Here is an 18,674-nt window from a genome sequence, read left to right on the forward strand (position 1 = left end):
ATAGTAATAGGTTTTCTGAAATGTTCTCTATGCATTTTTTTAAAAATGTAAACTTGACATTTTAGGGTCTTCAGTTATAAATACACCTGTTATAAGGTGTTTAATATAGCTCAGGAAAGTGAGCATTTTGTGGGAGAAATGTGTGGCATAGCTCAAGAGATTGGTTAAATGTTTCAAGTGGTATGAAACTGTTTTAGAAATTAAGATATAAATTATCAGAGTACTTTAAAACACTGATAAATGTTGCAGTGGTTACTAAGGATGGCATGGAGAGCCAGGGTCAACTCTGAAGGAACCAGTGGAATAGAAAGGTAGTATTTAGCTTTGTCTGAACCTTAGGTTTTCTGTGAAATGTGCTAAACCATGTGAGTTCTTTTCTGTTATATCACTAATGTTTGTGGTCCTGAGGCATTGTATATAAAGGAATGGTTTAATCTTTTTTATCTTTGTTTAAACTAGTTTTAACTATTAGACAATTTAAATGAAAATCCTATTTAAAAGCCAATTTGAAATAATTAAAAGTAGAACTTTATAAATTGTTGATGAACAGTTTTCATGAAAGAATGTTATTCTCTGGTGAATTTTAGTGATGGCTTATGCTTTAATTTTGGAATTACATAGCTACAATACAACTTTAAAAACCAAAAGATGTATCTGTACAGTTCAGAAACACTAAATACTAAATTATATATATATATATATGTTCATAATAATTTTTAAGTAAATATTACTCAGTGAACTGGAACATTTTGATAGAAAAATATCTGCAGTTTTGTGTTGTTAATTTGGTTGAAACTGGTATTTTATATTATTTAAGTTATGTAGCTTTTCATATTACTTTCATATGAATAAAAGTAAATTCTAGTAGAATGTAAAAAATACTAAGTCTTGTTTATAGTTTCTTTTCAGATATTGTATGATCTTGGATTCCGGGCAGTAGTGCCGTAGATGTCTCTCCTGAGAGAAATTAGAAGTGAATTTACCAGCAGAATACTTGAGTGCCTGAAATGGCTCTCTTGAGTAGTATGACTTTTAGAAAGTACCCTGATAGTTATGGAAGCTAACAGTCTTCAAACAGATGAGCTTCCTGAGAATAAAACAAAATGTGGCTTTCTATACAATTTACACTTTTCAAAAGTGATGGTATCCTTTCAACCACACACAGATGAGAAGAGGACTGACTAGATAGAGCTCAGCGTTAGAAGCGGCTGTTAGAATATTTCCCTCTTACTAAACAGTAAGAGTTCCAAGAATACTTTTGCTAGTTTTTTTTTTTTCAACTTTGGGAAATGGATTTGATGGTGTATAATCAGTTTTACTAACCAAAGCTTTATTTGAAAACTTTTTGTACAAATTGAATTACATGCTTGAATACTTTTAAGTCACTTTATAAACAAAATGCATAGCACTTAATTTGTTTATACTGTAAAATATATGTTAAATGGTTTTATCAATTTGAGAATAAAGATAGTTACTAATGCTGTTGTATTTTTATAACTTTAAAGAAGTAATCAAATATATATTACAAAACTATGATTTTAGCTTCAGATCTATTATTTGATAAATGTTTAAGCACTGGTAGACAGGCTTGTTTGAAGATTGAAGATTAGGCACATTGAATTTGTTCTTATGCTCTAGTAACTATGAAATTTACAATGAAAATGATTCATGATTAAAAATAAGGACTAGGTTCTTATTTATTCATACTAGGTTTATGTATTCAGAATAAAAGCTATACTCAGAAATACGACTCTCAGGGTCCAAGAGATGGCTCGGTGACTAAAAGCTGGTGAATACTCTGGGTAGTTTTAGCACCCACAGCTTGCCACAACCATCTGATGCCTCTGGCCCCATGGGCACCTGCATTCACTTACATGTACATACTCCCAGACAGCCACATTAATTAAAACATAAGAATAAATATTTTTTAAGTTTTTAAAGAGTTTCTTTTAAGCTAGCCAGTCATATTAGAAATCTATGTAAGTCAGAATAGTTTTTACGCCATAGAAATTATGGTAATCTACTACATTAAATAGGTTTTAGGAAACAGGTCTAGTTTAGTATAGTAATCTAGGTTACTTAAATATCTTAAAAATAGGCCTTGGTAAACAGTAAATAAGTTAATGCAACCTTATTTGTGCAAAATCTGTTTATATTTGAAGCCACTTTTAATATTAACAAGAGGTAAGAAAAGCCCCACTTGTGTGCTGGCCATAAACTCCTTTAATTAAGAAAAGCAATCCCAACACTCAGGAGGCAGAGACAGGTTGATCTCTGTAAATTCCAGGACAGGCTCCAAAACAATACTGAGAAACCCTGTCTCGAGGGGGGGGAAAAAAAAAAGGCCAGCATTTCTCAGAAACTGAAAGCTTATTCCTGGAACTAATAATCAGCCCCCCATCCCCAAAGTGTAAATACCTAAATCGTTTCAACAAGGAAGAAACTCTTGAAGGCACTTGGAAGAGCATGAAGCTACCTGGTGAGTAAGAAAGAGTGTGTTTAAAAAGGCTGGCCGGGTGTGATGGAACAAACCTTTAAGCAATTTAGAAGGCTAAGTCAGGAGGATTGGAGTTCAAGGCCTACTCAAGCTACCAGTGAAAGGCCAGCCTGGAAACTTAAATCTCATCTCAAAGTTAAAGGAGGCTAGCTGTACTAACTCAGTGGTAGAAGGCTTCCCTCCTGTGTGTGAAAGCCTCGGTTCGAATTTCAGTACCACCAAACACATTTTCACCTTAGAGAAACTAAAGAATGTATTCTATTTTAGTTTTTCGAGACAGGGTCTCTCTGTATTGCTTTGGAGCATGTCCTGGCACTTAAATTCAGAGACCCACCTGCTTCTGCCTCTGCCTCTCCAGTGCTGGGATTAAAGGCGTGCCCCACCAACGCCCGGCCTAAAGAATGTATTGTTATTCTTAATTAGTGTCCTCTATGTGTATAATGTATTTTGGTCATTTTCACTCCTCAGTACTCTTCCACTCTTGCTGAACCCCCTTCTCCCCAGCAAGTTTTGCTTCTCCTCTCATGTCTGTCTTTTCCTGAGACCCACTGAGTTTAACTGGAGATGTTTACAGGAGCAGGGTGGGAGGTTACTGAAGCATGGGCAGCTAATTAGTGGCAATACCTCTGGAAAAAATGACGCTTTTCCCCCAGCAAACAAACTACCAGTAGTTTAATAGAGATGGGTGTGGCGCCTGAGCCACATCCCCAGCCAGGATGGAATGTTTACAGCCCCATCCAGGGCAGATAAACACAGGTGCCATGAGTTTGTGAATGCAACAGGAGCCATGTCCTGCCCAGGTGGCAGCATTCCATAGCGCCCTTTGCCGTCCTCTAGCTCTTGGACTATTTATGCTGCCTCTTCCATGATGCTTACAAGCCTTGGAAGGAATGACGATAGATGTCCTGTTGAGAGCTGAGCATGAAACTGTTAACTCTCAGCACTTTTCCCAAATATTAGAGACTTGTCTCTTTTTCCTTCTGACTTTTCTAAGGAACCATTACTGAGTAGATGTTCTGAGTGTCGATAGATATTACCTGATTATAAGCATGATTAATGGGCGAAGATACATTTATTTTGAATCTCTATTATTCAAATTTTAAGATTCTCTTAAATAAAATACTACACATTTGTTAACTTTTTTTTGTTTTGTTTTGTTTTGTTTTTCGAGACAGGGTTTCTCTGTGGCTTTGGAGGCTGTCCAGAACTCGCTTGGTAGTCCAGGCTGGTCTCGAACTTAAAAGATCAGCCTGCCTCTGCCTCCCGAGTGCTGGGATTAAAGGCGTGCGCCACCAACGCCCGGCCACATTTGTAACTTAAACTGACATAGAAACACAACATAACTCAAATAGCCACAAAATTTAATTTGCAGATCTGTTTCTGATGAGAGCAGGAGAAAGAACCTGGACAGACAGTTAAGGTAGGAGACCCCAAAAGCAAATGTTCTTGGCTTAAAATCTGAAAATGGCTTTGGCCCTTTGCAGTTCTGTCCTTGCCAGAGCCAACAGGAGAGGCCCATCTCTCTCCCTAATGAGCAAGCCTGTCTGGAAGCTATGCCTAGCAGCCCTGGGCCAGCTCATGGTTGAGCCAGCTGTCTGGTTCATCCCCTCCTCACGCTCCAGTCTCTGCTGCAAATCCAATAAAAAGCCCCCACACTCGCAGCAGTAATTCCGTGTCCTCCCATTTCCCAGAATCTACTCAGCTACACAGGAACTCTGCCTCCTTTTAAGTTTCCATCTATGAATCTGATAAAACTTTCTAAACTCATCCTCTTTCACAGACTTCATTTACTAATGTCTACAACATCAAAGACCCAGAATGCTGCTTGGCCCAGGAGAATCTTGTTTTAGAGGTCAAATTCCATGTGCATGTTTCTCTGCCTCTTGTGCTACAAACCAAAGTCTGTGATTTAAAATGGCATGCTTGGTGAAGGGTTGTCTGTCACCTCAGTGCAGCTGGGAAATCCTAACTTCCAGAGTGGTGTAAATTAGCGTTACCTGAGTTTAGCCACTAGACAGTGGTAATGTGAAGAGTCTTACACCACATTCTGAAGACATGCAAGCGCAGATAAACTGGTGGCAGTGGAAGATTCTCAATGTGTATGAGGACAAGTCTACCTCTTCGTGGTAGGCAGAACAGGGCAATGCATGATTCTAGTGGGGGGGGTGGCACTCTGGCTTTGTAGGGCTTATACTTTTAAACAGTAAGTAAACTGGACAAATGAAGATCAAGGATACAAAGTCCAAGCTCTAGTTTTTGTGTTTTGTTTTTATTAGAGTGAACAGAAACAACACAGACGGGTAACATTTGGTGCACAGATACTGGTCTGACTGGTAACATTTGGTGCACAGATACTGGTCTAAAGGCCACAGACTGAATACTACTGAGAATCATCCAGTGTATCCATGCATTCAGCATAGCTTGAGTGAAAACACAGTTCCAGGTCACTTAATCTTGCTAAGCCCTGACTTAATGCGCTGGGCCAGCAGATAATAATGAGGCTTTCTATGATAGCTCAACAGTAGTGTACTAACCTCTCAAGAGCACTCAAATATTAGGTGAAACTGAGTAATGGCACATTTGCATATTAAATAGACTTTTTTCCCATTATCGTGCTAGTGTGTTTATGAATAGGGAAAAAGAACAAAAGAAAAGAAATGGTTTAACTGATAAATACATCTTTGAGAACCTGTCTAATGCTCCTAATACAGGCATAGTGCTTTGAAGATCCTTGACAAAATTCCATCTTTTCCAGGAAAATGTACCCTCTTCCACTGTGCTAGCCTTGTTAGTGGGTGAAGAACCAGGGGGCACATACGAGAAGTCAGAAGTATACTTCACCCAGCCATGTCTGCAGCCAAGTACGTCATGGCCCATACTGAAGAACTGCTGAAGCAATATGTACCGTCTGTCAGCTCAGAGTCTCAGTGACTACAGACATTCTGCTCTTTAATACTGTATTTACCATGTCCAGAGGCACTACTCCAGTAATGAAGTCCGGTCAAGTTTTTAAGGTTATATGAACAGAAAGCAGTCAGACCTGGACCCCAAAGTAACAACAGCTATAACAAAAAAAACCTTTTAGATGACCAAAAAGCCCTTAAACTAAGAAACAGCACTACCATAACAGAAAAGATAGCCCTAGAAAAATGTCAGCATTGGGATCAAAGAACTCCATGGCTGAGATCAACTGATTCTAAATAAAATCAAGATTTCCACACAACTTTAATCCCAGTACTCAGAAGGCAGAGGCGGGCGGATCTCTGTGAGTTCGAGGCCAGCCTGGTCTACAGAGTGAGTTCCAGGATAACTTCCAAAGCAATACAGAGAAAACCTGTCTCAACCCCCCCCCCAAAAAAAAAAAAAACAACACATTTACTCTGGCCAATACAATTATGGTTTCTGGTGCTTTCTAAGAGTCGTGAAATGTCAGTATACTGCACTTCATATTGCTGCCCCAAGGAGGGAAAGTGAAGAAGACACAATGTAAAACACCCCTGGAAGAGAATGGGTGGGTGGGGCGGGTGGACGCAGCGGAAGGGAAGGGTTACAAGCTGGGAAGTGTGTGTCTGGTAGGCAAAGGAATTTCCTCATATGTTATTTTGACAAAGGGGAATTTCATAGGTAGAAACCAATATTCAAAGTTATAAAACAGGTAGAACTCTCTGTGCATAATCACTGAATCAAAAATTTTCAAGAGACTCAACAGAAATTCTTTAGTTGACAGATGTGGTTTGAAGAGGGCATAAAATTTTCTTATGGCTGAAGCCAGAGTCTTGTTTCCTTTTGGCCCAAAAATAGATGTTTCATTTCCCAAGTAAGTAGGTTCTCCACTGTAAAGAAATATTCTTGTATAGTTTGTTTCTATCTTCTTGAATTTTGCTCCAAATTCAGCCAATTTCTCATATGTTCTTAACACAAATTTTGAACAGTCGTAGGATTCAAACCATGTCTCCACCCCTTTTCCTGGGCTGGCCTGGACGGTCCATGTCTCATAGTAAATACCTGTTTCATTGTCCTGTTTCACCCACTCTGCCATTTTGTTAAATGTGTTCCCTGGTTTAGAAAAAGCAACAAAAACAAACTGCTTATAAAACGTTCTGAGACCCAGGTAAGACCAGAATGAATGACTAAGAAATACTTTAAAACTTCAAAACCTGTATCCCACAGCAGCAATGCAAGCTTAGCTACATTTTCTTCCATTCTTCAAGGCCTTTGAATTGCAAATACAAGATATAATGGGGATCTAAAGAGAACTCTTAAAATTCTACAGTTACTTAAGCTGTGGTCAAAGTGATAGTCAAGAGTATGACGATATGTATGCAATACCTAAGTTTTCTCTCTTCAGCAAGTCTTGGATTCAGAAGCAAACGAGAAAAGGGAAGCAAGACCCGGAAGACAGAAAGTGAAAGACAAGACAGTGTAAGAACGAGCAGGAAGAGCAAGCTGATGAGCTGGCAAAAAGGCATCATGGGATGCTTAGCATGATGGGATGCTTAGTAGGCATGGCCGCTGAGATGCAGCCGCTCCTGCCTAAGCCACATGCAGCCTCTCATCTGTGCGAACACCGCTATTCCCTTTTCTCCCTGTATTACGGTTGCTGGGATACCGCTGACTACCCACCACACAGATTCCTCTAACCAGTCAACCAAACTGGACACGGTTGGTGCTGGATTCACAGACTACACAGACTCCTGGGTGGCTAAGTCTTCTACCACCGTCTTGCACCAGATCACAAGACTGTCTCCGAATACTTTGAGTGCTGCTGCTATTCTGCGTGGTACAACCCGCATCTGGGCACCTGCAGACACAGCAGATGTAGGCCCCCAAATCTCAGCAGCAGCAAGCCTTTCCTGCGTAACTCCAGTCCAGGTTTATGATTTCAACAGCAAGTCTGTCAAGGGAGTCCACTGGGTGTCAACTACTTTAGGGAAATAAAACTGCAGGGTCTGCTTCAGAACTGGAGGCACAGTTCTTAGTCACTTGGAAAAGCTGGACTTGCAAGACACTGTGTCGTAACATCCAGAAAAGGTCACAGGCAGGATTAGTCATAGGCAAGATGAAAAATGGATGTGCAAGCTTGAGACTGACCAAATGAGAGTGTTTTACAGAAGTGTGGCTGCTTCATATGATTATCAGCTTACGTGAGGAGAGAGGAAGGTTGAACTAGCTTGGAATGTCAGACAGACCACTCAGTGTTGCTGAGAGACGGGCTTTCCTGGCTGGGATGTTTGGGTCACATGAATTAGAAAGTAGAAGGAAAGACTAGAAAAGCAGTACCGGTATTAAAAGACTGCAGGATGCATTTAAAAGACCTTGACTGTAGACATGGCCTGTCTTATCCACTGACAGAAAGGGTCAGTCACGTCACTGCTGAGTTCGCTTCCTTACCTGTAAAATCCAAGGGAGGTCTTACCCTTCCCACCGAACAAACAGAAACTCTGAAAGGTTCCTCAAGTCCTGGGGCTTGTGGAATAATTAGCATCAACAAACAGAGCTTTCATTCACCACTCTGCTTCTGCAGACAACCACCAAGGTACATAAAGTGTGTGTGTGGGGGGGGTATAATACGAGCAGGCCCTGAATTCTCCACAAGAAGCAATGTACCAGTAAGGTAAATGTGACCCAAGTTCACATTATTAGCTATTGACAAAAAAGTTCTGATGATAAGAGAATCAACAATGCATAAAGCAGCGAATGCAAAATTACAGTGTGTCATTAACTTCCCAGATGAACACTTAGGCATCGCTCAAGAGGACTTGAAATGTACTGGAACATAAATATCTGGGGAGGCCGTGCACCAAAACTGTTAAGAGAATGGTCTTGTAGGGCTTTCCTATCAAGGCTGGAGTCCATGGCTTTCCCATCTGCACAATGGAGAAAATGCTGAAGAGTCTCTCAGGAGTCTGGGATACCGGTTGAGTGACATGCTGTAAGAATAGCATTCAGAACAGGGCCAGACCCAGGGGAAGCAAACCCTTAATATTTCTTCACCTAAGAATAATCTACAGCCACTATTTTTTTCAGATACAGTAAGAGGCCTTCCTAATGGTTTCCCCTATCTGTTATCTATTGGATTTCATTTGGCTATACACAGCATTTGTTTCATTCATGTTAGTCATGGGCAGAGCAGAAGATGAGCCAGGCATCTCCTGCCAAGGCTCTGCATCGGGATCCATTTGGTTCAAGGGTAACGGTACCAGAAACGCGGACTACGCGTGATCACCCTGAGGCAGACTATGACAGAAATCTCAGTGAACGGATGTATCTTCCATTGTGTATCGATGCAGTCATCAAACTACTGTACTTCTGAAACTTACCTGACATGGTCGCGACTAGAGTTAATGACCCATTTTCCTTCCAGTGCTTATCATCAATTCCTTCAAAAAAGCAGGCCGCTCCTTGGTTACACCAGAAGGGAGCCTCCATCTCAGGTCGAAGGTGAGGGAATGTACAGTTGCCAAGCTGAAACAGCTCATACCATTCCATTGTGTACTTCTCGCCAGTCAGGGTATTCCTGAATCCGAGAGCATCGTGCATAATCTTCTGCGGAGAGATACAACAGTGTAAAAGCATCTGTGAAGTAACCATGGAACCAGGTTGCCTCTTGGGAACGTTTTTTGTCCACCACAAACACACACCAAGCAGAACAACTGCTTGAGGGGCTAGCTAAGCTTCTATGTCATCAGCCTTGTGGTTGACACGGAGGTCCCTCAAACTGTAGGCACCCAACACTACGGTTTGGGCAGCTAGGGCTCATTTTGGCAGGGATGTGAGCTATGTGAAGACACTTGGAAATTTCCTCACAGCTCACAGTAAGCATGAAAAGCCATCATGAATGTTCAGAAAGGAGTGCACCTGTGTCCCAGGGTGATTCACTGAGCTGGGAAAGGGCTTAGAGCAGAGCTTAGAGATCAAAAAGTGATTCCTGCCCGCCATGCCCTTCTCATTCCCAGGAGCTCCGTACAGGAGAGTTTACATTGTTGCCATGTAGCTCCTCCTGACAACACTTGGACTCTTAAAGCCAATAGATACAAACTCTTTATTCACAGGCCAGAGGCTACATACGGAACTTGCCCAAGTCGTGGAGTCACAAGGCTACCACTCTTGGCCTCTTATGCACAAAAACATCCTGGTTAATTAGCAAGAACAGCAATAAATGGAGCTACAGAAACAAAACAGCAATAGTTGCACATTCAGGGACTTTCCAGAACTATGGACTATAATAGATTGTGGGTTTTTGTTCTCATTTTGGCATGTGTTGGGATCTACATGCCCGGCTCTTAGGTCAGAATGGTGTCTTGGTGCCTCTAACATGGTGTCAGTTGTGCTAAGGTCTGGGGGCCCTTTACAAGATCCTTCATAGTATTAAGGCCAGTACACTTGTTACTTGCTGTAGGTTTTGCTTTGTTTTTGAGACAGTCTTATCATGTAGCCCAGATTGGCTGAAATAGTAATTCTCTTGCTTGGTCCTTCCAAGTGCCAGAATTAAAAGTATGCAGTACCATTCAGACAATGGTAACTCTTTCTGACTACCAACTTACAGGTGCTAAGAAGTCTTATCATAGGCTGGGGAGATGGCTAAATGGGTAAGAGTGCTTGTATGCAAGTATGAAGAACTGAGTTCAAATCCTTAGCACCCACCTGAAAGCCAGGCATTGGCACTTGTATCTGTGGCCCCAGTATTGAGGGGAGGAGACAAGCTCGCTGGCCAGGCAGTTTAGATGAACATATAAGCTTAGGGACCAGTGAGAGACTCTGTCCCAAGGGAGGAATTTGGAGAGTGACATCCAACATGCTCCTTCAGCCACACACACACACACACACACACACAGCACACATACAAGGTGTGTCAATAAATACGACCTAGTAATCATCTGATTACTCATTTAAGTCAAAGTAATAACTAAGTTACTTACAAAGTGTCCCAGGAGGTCTCCATATTTAAATTCCCAGACAGGGGTTTGTAGTCTTAAGACTTCGATGATGTCATTGTCCTTCATCACCGGGATGGGAGAGCCAGTAGGACAGAAGGTATACTTAGCTTGACAGTAGGGATCTGGCTTCGGACGGAAAGAGAAGCGTCTAGTAAGAAACAAACCATCGAATCAGATCATGAAAGAAACTGCTACTCTAGCACACTTTAGAATCCCAATTTTCATTTCAGGCTCTGCTCTCTGCTTTCTTTGTGTGTGTGTGTGTGTGTTTAAATGTAGTATGTGCACATGTACAGGTGCCTTTCCTTGATGGCTTTACAAGTTTACTTTGTGAAACAATCTCTCACTAAACAGACTAGCCAATGAGCTTCAAGGGTCTGCCTTCCTCTGCCCCTCCCTCCATAAGGTTAGGGTTACAGAGCACTTCCATGTTGGTCTCTATCTGAGTGTGCTCTCCTCAATCCTCAGCAATACTTAAGAAAAATATTTGAAGCTTAGATCATGGTGACAAAACATAAATGTGCATTTTACTTGTTTTCATATATGCATGCTTCCAATGATGTGTTAAATATCAAATCATAAAGTAGACTTGGTATCCGAAAATAAACATTCAACTCATTTTTACTGAGGATCTACCGTGTACAGGACCACACCGAGATGAAAGGAAAAAAAATTAAAAGCCTCTTCCCTTCCTCTCCAAGTTTGGGGTTGGGACTTAGCAGATGTTAAGTCAGACAGCAGCTGTGGTAAGAGCTAAACTAAGGAAATAGTGACCTAAGTCACAAAGGAGGAAGAAATCAGCTTCAACCGTTGAGGGTGGGTAGTACTATTAGAAGGCACTGGAAAAGAAAGCTAGACCAGGAGGAAAGAGAATTACCATAAGACACACAGGAAATATCTTAGTGGTTCTCAACCTTCCTAATGCTGCAACATAGTTCCTCGTGTTGTGGCGACCCCAACCATAAAATTATTCCGTTGCTATTTCATAATTTCACTACTGCTATGAATTGTAATGTAAGTATCCGATATGTAGGATATCTAATAGGAGGTTCCTGTGAAAGGATTATTTGACCCCTAAAGGGGTCACGACCCAGAGGTTGAGAACCACTGAAATATATGACGTCTCCAACAACTGCAAGCAAGAGTTCAGGTCTCGCCCGGCGGTGGTGGCGCACGCCTTTAATCCCAGCACTCGGGAGGCAGAGGCAGGTGGATCTCTGTGAGTTCGAGACCAAGCCTGGTCTACCGAGTGAGTTCCAGGACAGGCTCCAAAACAATACAGAGAAACCCTGTCTCGAAAAACCAAAAAAAAAAAAAAAAAAAAAAAAAGCGTTCAGGTCTCAAGAGCAGACAGGGGCTAGCAAGTCTGTCACAGGAACTATGAAATGATTTCCTACAGCCCCTGGCATGGGGACCTTGAGCCCTGAATGAGTCAGGGCATTTAAAAAAGTAAATCTGATCAGGCCGAATAAACCCGAAAGCCATCATTATTGTACTAATTAGAAGAATCCGAGGGGTTAAAAACAGGCTGAGACCAGTCAGGAGGCTGCAAGGATGCTAAACCCTCAGAAGGACACCAACTGGGGCAGACTGGGACCAAGGCTCAGCACACTTGTCCCCTGGCCACCTCCCAGGCCTGGCTGCACTTGTGTACAGGCCAGAGGAAGAGCACTAACATCCCAAAGGCTCCAGCCAGAGCGTGATATTACAGTCTTAACACAGAAACAAAACCTTCAACTGGCTTAACGAGCATACAGGTATGTGGCGCCTCATAACCCTCAGAAAAATCTGCTTTAGGTCAAAGGTGAGTTTATGAGTAGAACCCAAGTGAAAATTTCAGAAAGGTAAATATACCAGTTGTCAGGAGCGAGTGTCAAGCCGGAGCTGCTTTGGAAGCAAAAATCAGTCAGCCTCCTTGTCCTGGCATTAAATAAAATTTAATTTAATTTAATTTCAGATTTGCAATCTCTTCCTTGCTTTATTGAATATTTTAGTTTTTATTTCTTGTAAATATTTTCATGAAAACCAGCTTCGACCCTAAACCTTCTTTTCATATACATTAAGCAGAACCAGTTCACGAACATAACACGAATATTTAAGTTTGGCAACAGCTGGTTTTCACTGGAGACGTGATTCTGCCACTGACAGTGTTACTACCATTTCCTGTTTTCTGGTCAGAGGAATGTGAGCATGAAGATACTGAGTAATTTTCCTAAGAGCACGCCGAGGATGACCTGGTCCAACAAACTGATCTGCAGACTTTAGCACCAAGAACTCCCTGGAAGAACATGCCACCCTTCATCGTGCCATCATCTTTCAAAAGCCGTTTCCTTCCACTTAGTGATGTCCACACCGGGGGTGGGGGCTCCACCCATCTCCAAGCCCCCCTGGTGCTTCGCAATCTCCCACGGGCTGTCAAAACTTTGCTAGATCAAAGACCCCAATGAGCTTCTGAGGTCCAGAGCCAGCACCTCCAGGTAGAAGTGGACTAACGAGGTGATCCTGACTGTGCGTCCCAGGGAGGAGAATTCCCAGGTTTGGAATGGAGCAGTAAGATTGGGACACCCAAGGCACACGTGGGCCGGCTACCTCCCTGTAAACTCAGCAGATGTCATGCAGAACAGCCAACGATAAAGCGAGAAATCAACGTAGTATTTCAAATGCGTTTTAGCCTGCTACCCGAGTCAGTTAGTTGTACCTAAAAGTCACTCGGTGCAGGGAAGTCACCGTCCGTCCCTCCCAGGACTCGGGACTGGCCCTGAATCAGTGGGGACCTCAGTTTGCAACTAGCTAGGAACTGCGCTCCCGGTGTCCGCCTGCGCCCCGCGTCCCCAAGCACACGGAGTCACGGGCTCTGCGTCCCCCCAAGTCCCCGACGCTCCCCGCTCCGCCTCACTCACTTGTAGGGCACTGGCCAGTGGCGCCCCGACGTCGGGGACGCGCTCAGGGTCGCCGCCAGCCCCAGCAGCGCCAGCGCCAGCGGCCAGCGCCACTCGGCTCCGCGTCGCCCGGCGCGCGCCATGCACGGTTCCCTGAGATTCCCGGGGGCTCCCGGGCCCGCGTCGGCCCAGCGTGCGCGCCTCCGCGACGGGACAGACGGGCGCGCGCGCCGCCGCGGGCGCGTGACCTCCAAGCGCGTGACGCCTCTACCAGTCCTGGCCTGGCCCCGGCACCTCTGCTCCATCGCGCGTGCGCCGGAAGGAAAAAAAAAAAACCAACAACAACAACAAATTGCTGGCCTCCCGGAAGAAGATTGGGGCTGGCGATGCAAACCTCGCTGCGACCTGGGTTATATAGTGTGAGGCTGATTCTCGAAGAGTCTCCTGTCAAAGGTTCAAGATGTTTCACCCTTGCTGATAAATTTTCCCAAACAAAAATCCGGGTCTGTAAATCTCAGGAGACAAAGTTTCCAAGTGACTAAAAGAGTGGGATTGTCATCATGACAGCTCAACTTCTAGCAGGGTAGGAGAGAGATACTATTTCCTAGTCGTTCTCGGGCTGATTTTGATCTGACTTTTACTTCAGGGTGGTGACTAGCCAGGCACGTTTTTAAACTTCAAGCTAAGCTTCACTCTCGCATTTATAATTACATGAACACAGAGAGTCGTGATTCCTGAAAAGGGTCTCCAGGTGCCAAAGGGTTGGGCAGAGCACGAATCCTTGACGGCAATTTCCCCACCACATATTTAACGCAGGAGCCAAGGATATTTGCTGATGTTAACTAGAAATGAACGATCTCATCAGAGGTTTGTAGGACTTGGATATTTTATTAATCCCAATGGCAAGAATAAGGCCACCAGCACAATTTGAGCCAAATTTGAAGCGAGCTTCATTTTATTGAGGTGTTTCTAAGAGCTGACCAGCAACTACCTCCCAAGTTAAAGAGAGCAGTCCATTTCTTGGGCCCTCTTCAAGGAGTAAAATCACAAGTCGTTGCAAAGCAGGTTTACAGAGGAAAGAGAATGGGACAATACATCATGTGGTCACCATGTAATTAGGGAAGCCTCCAGGAGGGTCAGAGAAGATAAGTCAAGGTCATGAGTGGGGAAGGTCGGATTCCAGGAAACAGAGAGCAACTCGGCTCTCACAGTAAATTGAAACTTATTTTTAACAATACAGCATAATGGCCCCTGCCTTCAAAATGGAGTCAGACAGGTTCCTCAGTACTTACCGGTTTTCCAGGAGCTTAGCAACCCTAAACAAGTACATCAGCTGTATTACAGCCTCTGATTTTAGATACTTAGTGACAGTTTCACTATCTGTCACAGCGTAATTAATTGGGTGCTATGTCAAGGATGATCTTAAAAGCACAATCTAATCTAGGGTTGAATTTAGTCAAGTTAGAAATTACAGTGCCACGCAGAAGGGAATGGATGGGGTACACCTAAAACCCCAACTCCAAAGCAAGAAATTTAGGATTTACAATCTTTGACTACTTACACTGAGTCTTTTAGCAGTTCTTTAAGCTTGTACTAATTTACTGAATATGATCTTTACTTTTATCTTAAAAAGTTCATCAGTATTTCTCCAGAAATCAGTGTTATAATATGTCTCGAGGTGGGGCCATGGTGAGGACCATGCGGATGAGGGACAGACATTCCAGGAAAACAGAGATTTTAAGGGGGAGTTTTATTGGGGGAAAGGGAAGGAGTGGAGAAAGGGGAGGGGGGAAGGTCCTGTCTACCCCTCAGAGGAACAGCAGGGGAAAGAAAGAGAGAAGTGGGCGGGGTTTGCCTCTTAAAGGGACCTTTGCACCGGTGTGTGCAGACTATGCAGTGATGTAGCAGCCACAGGACCCTGGGCTGGCCAGGGTACTGCCTGAGTGCATTCTTCCAGGTGACAGGGGGCAGGCCAGAAAAATGCCTGAATCCTAGCAACCAGCTTCAGAACAAGTATTTCTCTCTTCTTTGTGTGATCTGATAAAACATTTTGTCTGGTCATGGTGGTACATCTGAAATTCCAGAACTCAGGAGGCAGAGGCAGGAGGATCTAAAGTTTGAAGACAGCCTAGGCTATAGAGCAATACCTCGTCTCCAAACAAAACTTAAGGCTACAACAAACAAAATCTGGACAGAACTCCTGCACTAGGCACTAGGGTGCAACAGACCAAACCAAAATGGAATTGCTTGTGCTATGAGTTGTGCGAACAGAGTGAATTAAATTTTACTTATGTGTATGGGTGCCGGAATCCAGTTCCAGCGGGAGTTCAGGTCCCAACCGGAGGTGTGGATTCCAAAAGGTCAAGGAGGAGACTGACAAGGTCTGAGAGTGAATTGGGTTCGCTGCCACTTTTTGAAAGAAAGGCTACACAATTTTTTTATTTTTTTATTTTTCGAGACAGGGTTTCTCTGTATTGTTTTGGAGGCTGTCCTGGAACTCGCTTTGTAGACCAGGCTGGTCTCAAACTCACAGAGATCCGCCTGCCTCTGCCTCCCGAGTGCTGGGATTAAAGGCGTGCGCCACCAGCGCTCCGCAAGACTACACAATTTTATACTCTATCCTTGCACATAGGATTAAATGGGAGGGAGGGGGCGGGCATGTGAGCTGGGGTGTGGCTGGAGATCAGGGACTGAGGAAGCTAGCTAGCACTGACCTTGACAAGGTAATAGGCACCGGTCATATGTCAATGAAAGGGTCACAAGTTCCTCATGACAGAGATAAGAATGACTGACGCCCTTTTTAGCAAGCAGGAACTTTCTTCAAACCCCAGAGGGAATGGGACTTTTGTCTAAATTCCTGACCTTGGGAAAAGGCCTTACTTGAGGGAACAGACATGCCATTATAGAATACTGTAGTTTTTTTGTATAGCTTAGTTTATCCAAATAGCTAGAGCTTAAAATGGGTAAAGATGACAAATATTACTGTGAACTTGAATAGACCTTAGGAATTTATAAATCTTGTTTATCAAATATACCTTATTTATTAAGCATATAACAGCTTGGGGCTAACTTGTGTGGGAGTAGGCAGAGTTATCAAGCTATATGGTTCCGAGGTGTGGGGATTTTTTTCCTCCAAAGAATTATTATTTTTTAAGAGCCTGCAATTTTATGCATTTCCATCCTTCGAAGCCCACACAGAATTTCCCAAAGGAAAAGGCATAAGGGAACTCTGTAACACATAGTAAGAGTCATTAAAAAGAGGGTGCTGGAGAAGCAGGATCCACGGAGTCAGAAGGCGAGACCTTTGCCTTGGAGTCCACGCCACATGGGTGTTTTACCTGCATGTATGTCTGCACATCATGTTCGTGTAGCAGATCTCCCCTGGAACTGAAGTTACAGATGGTTCTTTACCACCTGGGGAGCGCTGGAAACCGAACCTAAGTCCTGTGGAAGAACACCCAGCGCTTGTAGCCACTGAGCCAAGTCTCCAGCCTAAACAAAGTGAAGACACAGGGAAACACCCTGAATTGGTGACTTTTAGCAACCAATCGAAAAGAGCCCAGTCAAAGTGAGTTGGTATAATAAACAGGCCCTTTATGGTCAACTTGACTAGACTTAGAATTAAGGCGGAGAACATGTTTCTGAGTGTATCTTGACAGTGTAGCCAGACAGCTGGACTGAAGACAGAAGACTCGCCCTGTGAAAGGTTCAGGCATTACGCTGGCCTGCCCTGTTACCTGGCAGGATGCACTCACGCAGGTACAAAGGACCCCTTTAAAGGACTGACCCTGCCCGCTTCCGCTCCTTTTTCACTCTTGTCTTACTCCCATCTTTCTCTCTCTTCTCTCTTATCTTCTCTCACTCTCTCTTACTCTCGTCATCTCATCCTCTCTTACTCTCATCCTCTCTCTGTCACGTCTGTCTCCCCCCCTTTTGGTCTCGCTATAATAAACTACGGGTAATGTGCTCTCCATGGCTTGTGTTCCGTCCATCGCGCCGGTCCTTATTCAATATTTAACAGCACCCTGAATGTGGGCAGAAGTGCCCCATGGGTTTGCCCCTGGACTGGATAAAAAACGAAAAAGCTACCTGAGCCCCGGCAATCACCTCTCTCTGCTTCCTGACTACAAATGTAATATGCCCAGCTGTCATATGCGCCACCACCATGCTCCCTGCCATGATGGACTATACACACCTGAGCCAAAACAAACTTCCTTCCTTAGCTGGCTTTGTTAGGTATTTTGTCATAGCAACATTGTAATCAATGCACCCTCTACTTGAACTCTTTCAAAGTAACCTGATGTTATCCAACCCACTTTTGGAATTTCTGTTGTCTTTTACCCAAGTTACCTTACAAAAGCCGGTCTCTGTGCCATGCCAGCAAATCTATTTTAGATGGGATGCTGCCCTGCTTATGATTCACTAATGAAAGCCAAATAGATTTCAAGTCTATTTGTAGATATATCTTCAGACAAAATTTGTTGATATGATCCAATAGATTTAGCTTAACGTTGAATTTCAATACACAAACCGGCTCTGAAAGCCAGTGCCTTACTGAAGTAAGAACTTTACCATCAAGCAACACCCCATTTTAACTACCCATGTCAAAGAAAATGACGCGCGCGAAACCATTCAGTGAGCAAAAATATGTTAATGTCAAAGTTTTGACAGAGATGACATTTGCTATATGGTAGTATCCTACAACAAACCTAGGGGTTGCTTTCGGAATTCAGACCTAGGGAATGTTGGCTCAGAGACTCTGACACCATTCTCAGTGTTACATCCGGTAGTGACAGAGGCAGACCTTACCTCCAACACCCAGAGCCGGACCAGAGTAGTTTCCTAAACCCATTGTTTTTATGCCCCTACTACTAAGATATCCATCGACATGACGTGTTTTCACAGACCACTGCTCTTACCTCTGCTTCCTACAGTTGTCACGTGTAGTGTCCCTTTCTTTCCCAATCTGAGCCTCCGACATGGCCTGTAAATATCCTGCCGGGTCAAAGGCTAGAACAGCCTTCCAGGTGTGCAGCGTTCCACCCAAGACTGTGAGCAGCTCAAGTTAGGCTCTGGTTGAACGCAGATTCAGGGTGTTACTAGACTCTGGAAACATAAGGCCACAGTGATTTTCTTGTGGAAGACACGGGGCTAATAACTTAATGGTCCAATAATAGAAGCAGCATTCCTGGAGATTGAAGATTTTATTCTTTAATAACAAAAGAGCACGTTTCTTTCAAAGATCTTGTGCATAGAAGAAAAGCAGCTTGTTGTATCCAAACAAAACAAAAACACCCCAAAGTAAATCCGTTGGTTACTATTTGTTTCCTGTGGTCATGTGAGGTTACTATTTGTTTCCTG

At 43.4% G+C, this 18,674-nt stretch overlaps 1 protein-coding gene across 1 annotated transcript; it reads right to left on the minus strand.

Annotated features, from left to right (window-relative positions):
* Nucleotides 1-4,747: 4,747 nt before the first annotated feature.
* Nucleotides 4,748-13,507, minus strand: Cln5 (CLN5 intracellular trafficking protein). The gene is made up of 4 exons (XM_005070283.4): nt 13,335-13,507; nt 10,417-10,582; nt 8,818-9,043; nt 4,748-6,553 (listed from the first exon to the last, which is right to left on the minus strand). Exons 1-4 carry the CDS (start codon nt 13,454-13,456, stop codon nt 6,045-6,047), a joined length of 1,023 nt encoding a protein of 340 aa, XP_005070340.1. The 5' UTR covers nt 13,457-13,507; the 3' UTR covers nt 4,748-6,044.
* Nucleotides 13,508-18,674: the final 5,167 nt, after the last annotated feature.

This window comes from Mesocricetus auratus, unplaced genomic scaffold (assembly GCF_017639785.1).
Source record: "Mesocricetus auratus isolate SY011 unplaced genomic scaffold, BCM_Maur_2.0 Super-Scaffold_2245, whole genome shotgun sequence".
NCBI lineage: Eukaryota > Metazoa > Chordata > Mammalia > Rodentia > Cricetidae > Mesocricetus > Mesocricetus auratus.